Source organism: Idiotropiscis lumnitzeri, chromosome 14 (genome assembly GCF_059441095.1).
Source record: "Idiotropiscis lumnitzeri isolate Australia: NSW breed Sydney's pygmy pipehorse chromosome 14, RoL_Ilum_1.0, whole genome shotgun sequence".
Taxonomy (NCBI): domain Eukaryota; kingdom Metazoa; phylum Chordata; class Actinopteri; order Syngnathiformes; family Syngnathidae; genus Idiotropiscis; species Idiotropiscis lumnitzeri.
This window is the reverse complement of record NC_142404.1, coordinates 13,324,879-13,340,427: the sequence shown is the minus strand read 5'-3', so window position 1 is coordinate 13,340,427 and position 15,549 is coordinate 13,324,879. Positions and strand designations below refer to the sequence as shown.

At 41.1% G+C, this 15,549-nt stretch overlaps 1 protein-coding gene across 13 annotated transcripts in view; it reads left to right on the top strand.

Moving 5' to 3' along the window:
- The first annotated feature begins 6,583 nt into the window (after positions 1-6,583).
- The window catches only part of stxbp5l (syntaxin binding protein 5L), an 82,943-nt gene continuing 73,977 nt past the window's right edge, over positions 6,584-15,549 (top strand). For 12 of the 13 annotated variants that reach the window (XM_088315736.1, XM_088315734.1, XM_088315732.1 and 9 more), the window contains exon 1: positions 6,584-7,266. In XM_088315736.1, coding sequence (XP_088171862.1) covers positions 7,096-7,266 — 171 coding nt within the window. In that variant the 5' untranslated portion in view covers positions 6,584-7,095. The remainder of the gene's footprint in view (positions 7,267-15,549) is intronic. The other variant, XM_088315724.1, reaches the window with a different exon arrangement.

Genomic DNA, 15,549 nt, shown 5'->3' with positions numbered 1-15,549 from the left:
ATGAAATCAAGTAATTTTCTGCTCTCGTAAAAAGGTAACTGGGCATCAAATGCAGAAACTATTCAATCGCATCTACCGTATATCGCATTTGCTGTTAAGAAGTGTCCCTCTCATTAAGTTGATTTCCTCTCATTGTCTGCTTCCATGCTGGCTTCACACCACCTCCTCCGCCCACCACCAGGCCCAGTGGGAGAAGTCCCATGAGTTTGCATGTTGACGTCACCAACTCATCATGCCAGCACTTGTTTCTATGCCACCCAGTAAAAGTCTCCTGGCATAATTAAACTTTCAGGCCCACCCGGGAAAGGCACTATTCATTAATGTGTGAGTCATTCATTTCCATTCGGTGCTCACTTGAAAAGCTGTTCTGCCGAAGCTTTCCTTGTAGTCGTTACCTGTGTTGTCGGCCCTGAATCAATGCTGTCGTCACTCCACTCAGTGACACAATTATTACCCCTCAAAACAAACATTTGGTCATTGAGCTCCGCTGCATTTAGGTAAAGGTCAGATTTTTTTTTTCTCCCAGCCATTTTTGTTTTTGATGAAATATCTTTTATAACACGGAATTGTTGTCTGAGAGTTACTTTAATGTGATTTTTTTTTTTTCCCCCAAGACTACTTGCAGACTTTGGTGAATTCAGTCGTTTTAATTAAAGAGCTGGAGCATTAAAATTACGAATGTCCAATGTCGTATTTCTTATATAATGTACGTAATCTAATCTCGGAATTTAGCATTTGTGGGATAAGTGCAGTATTATTTCGATTATTTTTTTTATATCAATTATTTTATCCGCGCTGATAAAATGATGCTAGTACGTACTTAGACGAATATTCGTCATTGTCTCCAACCCAAGCCAAATCCATAAATTCCAACACTGGAAAATCCCCATTAAGGTAGCAGGCATGCTGGAGCCTATCCCGGGTGTCCCGGCGGGGCACACCCTCGACTGGTCGCCGGCCCATTGCAGGGTTGTTTAAAACCGAAAAACAATTCTGTCACCATCAAAACTCAACTTGAGTTTTTGAAGCACCTTTCCCTCTAAAGTGGGTGCCAATGGAGCACTTGGAGACGCCAAAGTCATTTTATTATTTCTTCCATTTGATTCTCATCCTCAAAACTATTTGGTGTCATCATTTTGTACAGGGACTGTCAGCCTTTCACATATGCTCTCACCAGTGATTCAACACCCAGAAACCAATTTCCCTGTTCCATGCAATCTATGAGACAAATAGGCCTCAGACATTTGACTTGACAGCCTAATATTCAGCGCGTCCACGAGACCCCAAGTGCAATTATGGATGACGCCAAATGCTTCACCTTCAATAGATTTCCACCTTAAACAAAACTGAAATGTTTGATCAGCCATCATTGTCGCTTGTGTGTGCTGATTACCTTGGCCATTGGAATCTGCCACAACCTGGAAAGTCAAAGTTGTATTTATATTTGAATCATTCCATTTGAGCCAAAATATACTGTGAGTTGGCTGTCATCATCTCCAATTTGCAGGCGTTTGAATACTTTTTAGAAAGAGTGTGATGTCACAGAAGAAACTGAATGCAACAGAAGCATTCGCCGTTAGCTCTGTAGCCATATGGCACGCTTTTGTTTTGTTGTTGGTGTTTCGCAGCAGTGGAGCAGTGTTTTTGTTTCATTTTGACCTCTATGTTAACGATAAACAAGCAACTTCCAGATGTGAAATGAACAATTCTGTGAAGAATCTTTTTTTTGCGAGCTTTTTTTGAATGCCGTAATCCTCTCGAATGATTCAAATATCATCAACAATATAAATCTTGAGAAATGTCTCCCCTCTTGTGAGCTTATTTGATTTAGTTACAACAGGGGTGGGCAAATGTTTTGATGAGCGGGCCACATTGAGTTGTAAAATTTGACGGAGGGGCTGGACCTGGAGCAGATGGATGGAGCGTTTTGGTCACCTCACCTCATCGGAGAAAAAAAATTGCATTTAATTTTAAATGAAAGTGAACAAAAGCATTACAACAAAATGTATGTCTGTGAAAAACCTCAGTGTTTAGAAAATAAAACATTAAGATTTATTCATTTAATTTTTTTTCAAGTTCGGCGGGCCGGATTAAAACGTTTATGTGGCCCCCGATCCGTAGTTTGCCCAAGCCTGAGTTACAAGAATTTTCAGTTTTTATATTTTGAACACGGTCAATCCAAACCGTTTTTTCTCTATCGCACATAAGCACATAATAAGATGTCCTATTGCCTCGTAAGTATTTGTTTGTAAAAATGCATTCACTTCCGTACTCTATCTTCCTCTAAAGGGTGGTCAGCTTTGAGGAAAAACTAATCAGCTCTTTCTTCGCTATTAGTCACATTCTATTTGCATTCTCTATCGATTCAAAGAGCACCGCGTATCAAGGCCCCGCTGCTTTGAAATGAGAATTAGAGGGAGCATTTTTTTTTTTTTTTTTAAGATTTGTTGTTTTCATCTCTTAGTCAGTAATGAACCACAAAAAAAAAAAAAAATCTAGCGTTTATTTGCCAGCTCATTGATATGGATATGATGAGACCCTGGAGCATCACAGCCTCACTTTCTCCACCTTGACTCAATTACCAGTGCTTCCATCGACAGGAAGGAATTCTTAATTGGAAATTGATAAAAAACAACTTCTGTGACTCCACTTTGTTTCTCTTTGTGTCAAATCACCCGGGAGGTATTGACTGAACAAAAGCGATTGATGGACTTGTACATGCATGGTGTTTGAATTACAATGAAATGACAACTACCATGCTCGATCCAGATGAGCCCGCCTTCTTAAATGCAAATCATTTTCTACAATCATAACCGATGGGGTTCATTTGCAATAAACGCGGTCTAAAAACATGAAAATGCTGCATGCAGGTTAAGATATCAATCATTTAAAAACTCAGCTTGTGGTCCCAAATGTAAAGCAAAGGTCAGCCCCGCCCCCCATCAAAAATTGAATAGACCAAAGTAGTATCTGCAGCCACTTCCGAACTCGAGAACAAGCTTTTCATGAACATTCAAAAGAGAAGACGACGTTCACGTTCAAAGTTCACGGTTTTCTTACATCGAGAAGAAAAAGATGGCTGTCAAAAAACGGATTGAATTTGAACAAAGCGTGCCCTTGTGATTGTAGTTTGGCATGTGCGAGTCGTACCTCGCTCTTCAGCAATCATCTCAATTTCATGACACCGTCTCCAGTCATTTACCTTAAAGTCTTCTACAAAGTGAAAATAAATATCTTCTAAATTAGATACACGACAGACAATATATTAGCGACAACCCTGCCAAATGTGAACGCTTCAACAAATCGGCAAGTATATTAAAGGAGACTTCAAAATCGTCAACGGGTTGCTGCTTCTTCGATGACGTTTCTTACGCCTGGACACAAACGCACGTTTGAGCTGCACCTTCACTCTCTGATGTGCGTGCACTCACAGCCAACAACGAGGCACTCAAGCAGGCGAGCCAAATGGAGGATGTATTTTTTTTTTTATGTAGCTAGTACCCTGAATTCTTTTTTTTTTTTTTTTAAATATTACTGATTAATTTTTTTAACTGCCTTTGTTGTGCCCAATTTGGAATTCAACAATCTTTTGCCTCTAAAGTCAGCATCACTACGATGCTCCAGTCTAGTGAGCTTCTAAAAACAAAGGTCCTCAATCCTGTTCCCCGTGGGCCGGTGTCCTGCCTCTTTTCCGTCTCTCCCTGCTGCAACACACCTGATTCAAGTGATCGGATCATCAACAAGATCTGCAAAAGCTAGATAACGATCCTGATACTGATCATTTGAATCAGGTGTGTTGCAGCAGGAAGCGATTGAAAACAGGTCCTCGAGGAACAGGATTGAAGACCCCTGTTCTAAAGGATTATCTTTGGTCTGTATGTTTTTTTTGGGGGGTTTTATTTTGTGATGCTATACATAAGAAGACATGTGAATGCAAAAACTGCTTTTATTTTTCAAGACATTCTACTCTCCCTAAAATGGATCATTTGGGTGATTCCAAAAGACACGACAACAAACTACCCGTCGAGACCTCGGTTTGAGATGGCTTTTGCATCAATGTGTTGACTTCTTTTTAAATTATATTTGAATCAGAATGCCGAGTAGGACACAGGGAGCATGTGTGCCGTGTTCAGAATGGAGAACATCAAACATCGCCAGAGGGCAGAGGCTGGTGATGTAAAAAGCTTACGTAAGATTACTCCTCCTGAGCGTTAAAATGAGGTGATTATGATACCTGATTTCTTTTGAATCGTTTTAGCCTTCCTTCGCACTTCTGAATTGTATTTTTGACATTTTATACCCAGCGGTGTCTCATAAATGTGATTAATGTTTTAATTTGCACACTGTGCCTTACATATTTATACGTCTAATTCATTTTGACCTTTCAGGTTAGTCTTGCATCATGCGGGGATGCTGGCAAAAATGTACCGCATTGTCGTCTCTGTCACATTTTCATTTCAACATCCTTGTTGTTTCCTCTGCCACTAACAATGCCAGTCTGTATAAAATATAAATAGAATAAAACAGGGGCAAAGACGTCCTTTTTTTTTTTTTTTTGGAGTGTTCCTAATAATATTTTGAACTAGAAAGAGAACTTGATGCTCTTCAAGGGGTTGAAAAACAATCCCGTCACTTACACTTAAAAGACGAGTCTGTGCTCATCTGGTTTATATTTGTGGCCTTGTTAATGGATGAGTATGTGCAAAATACAAATCACTCGTGTGGTTTTCTTTTATGCCTTTAATGACTGTCTGTTAAAATATTTAAGAATGGTCTCAAACCAGCTTGACCGTGCTGATTGTCTGAGCCACCGCAATTATAAGACTAATCGACCCACAGGGGAAATTTACTTTACGTTTACTCACATTCATCAGCTGATGCCTGCCAGTTTTGCTACTCCGTAAAGCCCCCCCTCAGAAAAATACAAATAAATAGCGTCATTGTCCTGTGAAAAGCACGACCAATTTTTAAAATGTTTACGTTGATGGGGCATCCGCGTTACAGCCATCCCATTAACATGAACATTAAAAAAAAAAGGATTAAATTAGACACGTGTTTTTCGCGTGACAGCAAACAATGGAGTACGACGCTGCAAACGTGTTTGAAACTACAAGTCCCCTTTGAGTAATCTTCAGACAATCTCTTCATCTGGTGAGGCTTTTAGTCTGCATGTTCTTGTAACCTAAAGACCGTTGCAGCGATGTGATGTGTTAATAGTTGTGCTACACTCACATTTCTGAACACAGGCCATGCCTTGCCACTATTAAATATTTAATTCCGGTAAAGAAAAAAGAAAAAAGAGGCTTAAACGCCAGGCTGTGGGCTTTGCAATCCTAGACCAGCAGATCTCGAATACAGCCACTGAACTGAGTATGCAACCTTGGTCTTATAAAAAAAAAACATTTATTTGTTTATAATATTTTGGTGAGACGAAGGATTTCCCTTGCTACTCACCTGAAATGAATGTAAGGCCGAGGCCTCCATTTAATTTCACGTCGCAATACGGTATACATCGTACTCTCGCATATGCACCTATTATCTCACCAATTCTCAATGTTCCTTTTGAAACACCACAAGATGGTGCCAAAGCCAAATCTAATCAAGAAGTATTACTTGTGGAATCTTGATGGTGAAGAACTATGTCGAATTGAGGGTAGGGAGCTCCTATTAAACAAGGTGCTTTGAGTGGAGAGCTCAAAGCTCTGTCAAATTTAAAAGTGGTGCTTTGACACCACCTTGTAGAATCTGCAGGCTATTATGAGGAGGCCTCACTTGCGGGTCTTTGCTATTCAGCCGGAATTTCTGTATCGGAATTGTGCAAAAAAAAAAAAAAAATCCGTTCATCCATCCATTGTAAATGGTATTAAATTTTAAGTACATTTTTATAAAATAAAAAAAACAGAACAATTCTATGCGTGTAACGGACGTGGCACATGCTAGTTCATTGCACGGCACAGGTCGAGACCATTGTAACCAGAGTGCACGTCCTGTATTTACCCAGTAAAAAGAAAAGTATGAGTTATATTTCACAAATAATAGAATCCCCAGGGAGTAGCCTGCTAACTAACGAATATTTGTTTATTTATCTCTCTAAACATTTAGCTTATCTATTTCAATAGCAATAAATTAGTAGGCATGTTCATTTGTTTTCATGGGAGCTAACTAATAGATTACATGAAATTTGTTCCTTGATTACAGCGCCATAGATTCCCACCATCGCACATGTTAGCATTAGCCTTAAGCTAGCAGTAAATGTTTAACTATGCGACTAAAAACACAACGTGTAACTCTTTGTTTTATGTTTAGTTTGACGGTAAAGTTTAACCGAGAGTGGCAATAAACAGATGGAAGCCTTTTATTTTTGTTTTTTTGGGGGGGAGAATATTTGCTAATTCTATTAATTCTCTATATTCCTTCTCAAAAAATAGCCCCAACGTAGGTTTTTCTATTGAAATTTGTATGAGCAATCGTGGAAGAGAGCAAGAGCAGGAGAGAGAGTGCGAGACAGAGGCAGAGCGAGAAAGGGGCGGGGCCTGTCTTGTCGAGTGTTTTCAGCACCGTGGACAGTTCCAGTCTCTCTGCGTGTGTCTGGGCTGAAGCGACAAGCAATCATATCCATCCACACATCCAGAATTGACCTGTTTGTGTCTCTCTGTGGATTGTGTGCACTCCTGCGCCGTTCAAAGTGTGCGTATGTGTGTGTGTTTTTAAAGAAGTGGATCCTGCCTGAGTTCTTGTTGTCTTCCGCTCTCATCGGAGGGAGCATGGCTGCGAGTCTCCGTGACTGTTGCTGATGTGTGGGATGTTCCTCCGTGCCGCGTGGATCCTACTTTAGGATCTAAAGAAGCGGTGTGAAGTTTGGGCTTTAGGCGAGCCGCATCTGCAGCAACAACAACGGCAGCGGCTGTGTGGCGGTGAGTGGTCCAGACGCATTCAGCAGCCAGGATGAGGTGCCTGTGTGACTTTTTAAATTGCACTTAAAGACAGAGGAGGAGCCTGACACATCTGCAGGAGCAGACCTTCTCAGCAGCGCATCTGCAGAAAGCCTTACTTCACACTCTTTCCCCACATTAGCGCAAAACCAAGACATTGGCGATGAAGAAGTTTCGGAAGGTATTGGACGGGTTGACCACCTCCTCTCCAGGTGGCGGGACTATGGGATCGCCGTCGTGTGGCAGCGCCGCCGGGACCCCCACCACAGCGCCTACCCCCAAAGAGATCGACGTGCAAGAGACGCTCGTGTCGGAAAACTTTCAGCTGTGTAAGGTGGGTGCATGACTAAGCTTTGGTGATTTGGTTTGCGTCCTGCCCGCCCTCTTTATTTACATTCACACACGCACACCCACTGTGTTGACAATGGAGCACCACTGGTATCATTTTTCATTCGGCGCTTGAGTGAAAGTTCCCTACATCCCAACAAAGGAGCACTTGTGACTACATTTTGCTGTGTTTTTATTTGAACGGCAAATCTATTTGTCATCCTTGTACATGGGCACATCTGGTAAAGCTGACATGTGTCTGCACGTTTGGGGAAGCGCCCACCAATATGTGTGTGTACAGCCCGATCATGTGATCCAAACACCCAGCGAGCATGTCGGTGAATAGCAGCCTTCGTGTTGCATCAGCAAGCACACATAAATGGTGTGGAGGCGATGACATAACTGGTGTCCCTCCCTTGCATACAAAGTGCACACAAGAGGGACCCTGCAGTACTGTCCTCATAGTTGATGTGCTTTTCACTGAGGGGTGGGCGGGAGGCGGGGGGGGGGGGGGGGCGGCTGGTGCTGATGCTGATGTGCGTGCTAGTGTGTGCTGGGGTTATACACTAGGTGTATTTATAGCACGATGCATTTCGGGGCTGACTGCAGTGATTATTCCTTGCGCTCAAAAGAAAAGGGAGAATTTTGGCGAGCTGTGTGAATAATTCATTAAGAACCCAAGAGAATGTGGGTTGTTTGCAGTGCTGTTTTTTGGAGTGGCGCGAGGGGTGGGAGTTTGTCTTTTATTTCTACAAAGGGATTGGAGGAGGAGGAGGCGGCGGTTTATTCACAAGAAAACGATGCTGCAGAGCACCCTCAACAAGCTTGCTCGCAGGCAGACGGGGCGGAGAAAGTGCTGGAAAACGAGCGGCGGGATTGTCGAGTCCCATGCCGGAAGCTGCGCCTTTTCGCTGAGTGCTGTAATGCACTGTTGATATTAAATACACTGAATTGATTGGAGCTCTCGCGTAAAAAGCACAAGTGCATTGAATTCCACCTCAGTACGGTGTGTGTGTGTGTGGGGGGGGGGGGGGGGGGGTGTATGTGTGTGTGGGGGGTGGATGTGTGGATTCAATCACTGCTTTGCCTCTGTCCTTTTCCCACCCCAGACAGAGTTCAAAGGGGGATGGACAGGTTGTAAGTCTGGCTCATATGTCATTTTATCTGTCTTGTATCTATTTCTATCACCACCTATATGTGAACCTTGGCCTCCTCAAGTCATGCCAGATTAAAAAAAAGAGAGAGAGAGAGAGAGAGAGAGAGAGAGAGAGAGAGAGAGAGAGAGAGAGAGAGAGAGAGAGAGAGAGAGAGAGAGAGAGAGAGAGAGAGAGAGAGAGAGTGTATATTTGTATTTGTGAGTTTTCTGGCAAACTTCTCAAACTTAGTCATGACTTGCGTCCTCACCGTTACAATGTGGGAAGTCGCCATAACTCCTTTTGTTTGGATGCCGTTTCATGTGTTTTAATTTGAAAGCCGGTTACAGTAGTAAGTAGCCGAAGTGCTGCTCTCCCTCAGACTGAATGAAATCAAGGGACAAATTTGGCGGTAGCAGTTGGCTGAGCAATTCTTTGATTCAGTGATGCCTTACAATATATGAGAGGCCTAACTTACGCATTTTTTAACAGCTAATGTATACCATTGGTGAGCTGATGGGACTGTACCTGATCTAAATCGGAATGAAAATAAATAAATACTTACAGTCCATTAAAATTGAGCAAGTTTCTTGTGGGCACATGCACCAATCACTCCACAAAATCTGCGCCAATCTGTTGTGTAAATCCTGCCGACTCCTTCCATAACAAACACACCAGCCAGCTTCTCAGAAATAGCACTCTTGCTTTGGCTCTCACCCAGCAGCCTTCTTACCCACTAATATCGTCCCAAAACAGGTTCTAATGTGTTACAATAGCATGAAACATTAACATCAACCGTTGCGGCATCCAGGTTACGCGGGGGTGAAACGCTGAGAAATAGAGCGCAAACAATATGTTCCAAAAATAAAAGCAGCACATGGCCCTCACAAGAGCAAAAGCCTTTCTTTGCTTACTTGACACAAGCGAGCACGATGAGAGCATGTGGCTGCAATGTCAGCACACAGCGAGTGCAAACAGGCCCAAATGGGCACAATGTGTGCTCCAAATATCTGCCAGAGATGGGAGATGAACTGACGTCAGAGACCGCTTTAAAAGTCGAGAATAATTTTTATGGTGTGATGATACAAATACATTTTGTGTCGTACAGCCGCCATTTTGTTGGCTGTGTTTTAGAAGAATGTGTCCATTCTGGAGTTTAGCCCAAATGAGCATAGAAGTCCATGTAAAGTGAAAATAAATCTCAGTTTTAAAATCCAGAGATTGGAATGAAAACAGAAATTGTCAAGGCTTGGACCTGGAAAAAGGGATGCTGCTTAGCCTAGTATCTTTCTTATACCGAGACATAATTACAAGTTGGAGATGTGCAAATACAATATCCTCTTAAAGCCCTGAGTGGCTGAAATATATCCCACCGGGTTTTCGAAGCTCTTTTCAACAACGAGGCACTAGAATTCAACAGTGCCAATTCTGAAGCCAGACTTTAAAAAAACAAAACAAAAAAAAAAACACTCATTTGCCTTTCTCTATATGACATGCGCACACTCATGGCTGACGATGAGGCGCTCTAAAGTAGACTATCTTTTGGGAAAATATTTTTTTTTTTCATTAAAATCTACAAATTTATTTAAACGGAACATTGACTTATTTTCAATGCGTCGCACATTGCTTATCGTGTTGGTTTTGGCGCACATGTCAAGAGCGTTGTTAAAAAAATAACTTGCGTGCCCCTGTAAAGAGGCCACCTGGCACTGGCTTATTATCACGTGTGTTGGAGTGCTAACTGCTTCATATTGTAGAATCTAGAGCTTGTTAAAATGTTCACCCCTGGGACATCTTCGGGCCATTTCCATTTATAATATCCTTTAAAGAAGGATTAATATCAACATGAGATTTGCGATGACCCTTTATACCAGCAACTGGATGTGGGGAGAAAAAGAAATCCTTTCAATGTCGATTAGGACAATCAGACAGGACACATTTTATCGGAAAAAGTAATTGCTTTTTAATTTATTTTTTTTTCACGCGGAGGATTAATTTGATCGTAATGAGATTCAACTTAGCTAACATGGTGTGTCCAACATCTGGAGTTCTAGCTAGGTGCTTCAAATGTGAAAGCGAAACAGCTTGGCTTTTTTTTTTTTTTTTTTGGATGGCTTCCGATATATTTTACATGCCAGATGGGGTAATTGGCAAGACTATTTCATTCATTATATGGACATTTAAGCACAATATCTTGAACGTTTTATAAATGCTTCTTCTTTTTTTTTGTGGCCAAAGGAGAAGTTCACCGCAGTGCAGGAAAGTTTTGCTTTTCCGGTGTACCCGAATGTGTCAGTTAAAATGGGTCGCCTGCGTCGTCAATATCTGCTGCGTTGCGTTTAGGTGCACGCCAGGTTCTCTGAAAATAGCCACTTGCACAGACAAGTGCATAGTTTAAAAATGTTAACACCAGCTGATGCAACAAATTCCCATTCTTATTTCTCCTTTTTATCGGAATCCCTTTTTTTTTTTATGATCTGCTTCAGTTACCTTCCTAAATAGTGCTGCTCAATACGATTGTAATAACGCTGTAATACTGCTAATAGTAGCAAAATGTGGCGTCGCTTCAACAACGATGACTTGATGCTTTTTTCTTTACTGTAATCCTAGTTTTACAAGGAGATGAACCCTGCAAAGAGCGTAAAAAAAAAAAAAAAAAAAAAGCCCTTCGTTCTTTTTGAAGGCGTTGGCAGAGATGATTACCTCTTGTGTGGCACATTTGCTTCACATGAAGACTTATTACAGCTCACGTTGCTTTCACATTGTACTGAGCAGCTAGGATGGAGAGAGACATGGACCATTTTCGAGTTCAGGATTTTCTCAAACATGATGAGAGACCCCTTAACGATGAGGAAAAAGTCACCAAGGGTGTTCTTACTCCTCTTCTGGTGTGTTGTGCAAGGCTCCAAATCAGCATGGTGCCGCTGAGCATCCAGACTCACGGATAAGTTCGAAAAAGAAGAAAGAGTAGTATTAGAAGAAGAAATAGAAGATTGGTTGATCATCATCTTCTATGATTATTATGTCGAGAACCACACTTTTCATACACTGAAGAAAAACAACGGAACCCTACACAAGCATTTGGAGGAAAAACTCCCTCGAACAGAACGTACCATATGTGGGGTGACAATCTGTCGGTCGGATTGAATAGAGAGATGGCAGAGCGGGAAAACAGGATAGAGGGACTGAGCGACGGCACGAGGGACAAGAGCAACGATAATGAACTCCACACAACCAGCTGCTCTTCTATTTGCGTCTGGCGACAGTTTCCGATCCGTTCACCCGGCAGATCAGTGGAGGAGAAAAAAAAAAAGTCTTGATGCACTCCTCCTCCCTAATATTACGGAGACATCTGATGACTTTGATCAGGATGGAAAAATGCTCGTACCGTTGTTGATCCTTTCCAACACACAATAATCAGAAGTGGCGATCGAGATCTGGCGTAATAGCGAGAGATTATTTAACGGAAATAAATGCTTGACAAGTTAAGGCTGCCCCGTTCCCTACCGGTGATCATTAAATCCTTTGTCGGACATCACCTCGCCGTGTTCGCGGCAATACTGCACACTCTCACTGCGCGTGATGAGTCAGTGTGATGGACTTCCAACTCGTCTCATATTACCATGTGTCAGAGGCCTCGGGGGGGTTTCTCGAGTAAGGAGACGAAAATGGGGAAAAAAAACTATGACAGGGAATCGATGTTTGACATCCACTTGGAGCATAAAACTCTGCGGCAAAAGGCAAAGGCAGCGTTGGCCACCAAGAGCTATCTTAATCAGGTAGGGTCAGCGGCGTTTGGTGCAAAAAGGAGTCTTGAGTGATGCCAGCATGTGCAGTCTCAGCAGCAGACTCTCATTCCCTTAAGTAAACTTCCGCAATCACTCTCTCAAAAATGGATCTCCTGGCACCGCGGGAAAGAACTCTCCTGGCAGGGAAGAGGAAATACAACCGGGTCCTTGTTGCACGCAGCAAACACTTGCAAAATGTGCTCAAGAATTATGCTCATGTTACAAAGTTCATTTATGAACAGACCTGAAGAATATCTTTTTAAATTCTTTTAATGGTGCCATCAAAACGTGTGTTGCTGCCACGTTGCAAGAAAAAGGCGATTCCGATAAAACGTCCCCTTGTAGTTTATTTACGTGTAGTGGTTAGCACATCTGTCTCACGATTGCAAGCTTACGCGTTCAAATTGTCACAATTTGTTATGGAGCTCCTGCACAGCTTGCTGATGAGCTGATCATTTGAATCAGGTGTGTTGGAGGAGGGAAACATCTAAAACATGGCCCTCATGGACCAGGGTTTGACACCTGTGGCTTAACAGAAAACTTAAAACATTTAACAGAAAACTTAAAAAACAAAATTTAAAAGTAAAAAAAACAAACAAAAGTGGTTTAGCTTCGTAGTCCCCACCTCCCAAAGACGTATTTATACGTCATTTTTTTTTTTTTTGCATCATAGCTCTGTGTTTTTATAGCATTAGAACACAATATTCTGTTGGCCTCGCAAAATCAGTCAAAATCCACAAAAACGCTGGAATTGGGAGGTTTCCTCTCATAAAAATTTCTGGGATTAAATGAGTTAATTGAAGCCAAGCTTGGCTCATACGCTATGAGTGTTTGTGGGAGATGCTCTGCCCTCGAAAGCATTTTATTGACTCTCCAGAAAAAAGAGTTTTCGAGACTACAATGGCAGTTGTGAAGCACAGTGCCGCTACGTATTACATTTAAGGTTCAAACAAGTTGTAGAGATGCAGCACGAACATGATGGAGAGTCACTGGCAATGTCCGCGTGTGTGTGTGTGTTTATATACTTGCGTGTGTGTTCAAAAGTGAAATTGCTTTGGCTCGATTTTGCGTGGGCTTCCAAAAATTCTCTGTCCACTCGGTCTGTAGGCTGCTTGCCTCACCTCATGTTGAGCAAATATAATCAGCTGAGCTTTTCAAACAGCCTCTCACATTGCACTCCAGTGCACGCTTTTCAACTGATCAAGCCTGGCAAGGGTGTCTCTTCTCTGGCCACGCTTGATTAAGCGCCGCATTAATACGCACTCATTTTAATGACGTGTGGCTTCTAGTGAGTGTAAATTGTTGCACATGAGGCTTTAGTGATGAGCCAAGTTTGTTGTGGATTTTTTTATACAATCTAGTAAAACAAACAAACATAAAAAAGCAACAAAACAATTTTAAGCACCACGAGACACAATGGACATATCTTTAATAATCCATACTGAGCTCGTGATTTATTTACATGGGTGATGAATTGACAAAACATGTCAGATGCATGTTCAGAATGGTCATCCAAAGAATGATCCATTGATTAATTAATATGTTTAATAAAGGTTGCCGTTTTCATGTCATTTTTTCCCACAGTGCTTCACATTAATGAAGATTTTGGATTAGATTGGACTTTTTAAAAATTTATTAAAAGACAAAAATACAAAAAAAATGTTATATTGCCATCAATGTGTAGTTTGTCAGGAAAAAGCTATAAAAAAAAAAACCCTACTCGATTAAAAATTGCGGACAGAAACTTGCACACAACTTTCAAATGTCTTCTAACCGAGCCATTCAAAATAATATCAGCATGAAACAGTCACACCAGCCACGTATATTCAACCATCTTCTTACAATAATGCACATAAGGAGCTTTCTAGAACATGTGAAGAGAATTGGAATCGAGATGAAAATCTAGATGTGTAACTAAATAGCATTCGAGAAAGAACACAAACCTCAGTCAGGGACACTTGCCAAAGCGTCATTTAAAACACAGCTTCTGAGTGGTTTCCTAAAGCTTTTCTTTCACATTTGAGATGTATTCACAAGTATCAGCGATGTACATATATTCTTTTTCTACAAATAAAGCAGTACATGAATTTATTTGAGCCCCCCCCCCCCTCAGTGCACTTTTCAGAACAACTCAAAACTTGATTTTAGGTGGTTACAGCAGAATTACTTTGATTAAAAGCTGCCCTTTTCAAACATGAAGTCTCAGATTTGTTTGGAAAATTCGACGTTCATCGCTGAAGTTCCCATTCAGTGGTTGTTTAAATGAGTGTGTGAATGGTTGTCTGTCTCCAGTTCAGCGTGTAAGTTTGCCTTTGCCTTGATATCGGCTGGGAAATACGTAGAAAATTCTTATATATTTGAAAATTGTTATATATATTAATCATTTCTGCATACAAATTATTTGTTTTATTTATCTATTTATTTATTTATTTATTTATTTATTTTTTATTTATTTTTATTTATTTATTTATTTATTTTATTATTTACAATTATTATTTATTTTTTATTATTATTTATATATTTTATTTATTTATTTATTTATCTATGGTTAGTAGAAATGTATGTGACGTTTGTTATTCATTCCCCCACGCCTGTAATTTACTTTCCTCATCAGAGTAAGTTAAAACAGTAAGCAGCAGACATAATCCAATTACGGTATTTAGTCTCTGTTGCAAATCGGCTCCATGAAGCCCCCATGAGAAGTCATAACAATCTCCTCCTCCTCCTCCTCCATTCTTAAAATTGATGCTTTCATCGGCTATTGAACCCACGCTTTTATCTGCGGAAACATACGCCTAACCTTTTCCCCTGACCTGAAAGGTTTGCTTGGTTAAATGCTGCCAGACAGTGTGCACAATTGTATCTGCGGAGGGCGTATTCATCATTTATGCAAAAGCAGGAAAGATAGTTAGTGACTAAATGTGAGCACATAAAACGAGCGCGTATACAGTGGGACCTCAAGTAATGAATAACCTTGTTAACAAATAAATTGCTGTATGTTGCACACGATACAGCGAAGGGACGTTTCTTTATTTGTTACAAATGCATTTTGAAGACATTTTAAATTGTACCATATGCATATTTGGTCATTTTTCATAAATGGCTTGAACACAAAAGATGATCATCTTATGCCCTTTTCCTCCTGCCAACAATGCGTATAGTCCTTGTCCATTCAAGTCGGCATGGAGGGGAGGCTTCTGGGTTTTGTTTAGTTTTCAGCACCTGAGCTCTCATGCTGCACACTTCCTTGCTTGTGCTATTGAATGTGTGTAGTCATGTGCTGTGCAGGAGGAAATGCTTATCAGCCTCAGCATCAGCGATGAGTGTAAATTACTAACACAATATTTTTATATTAAAAATGTCAGTCTG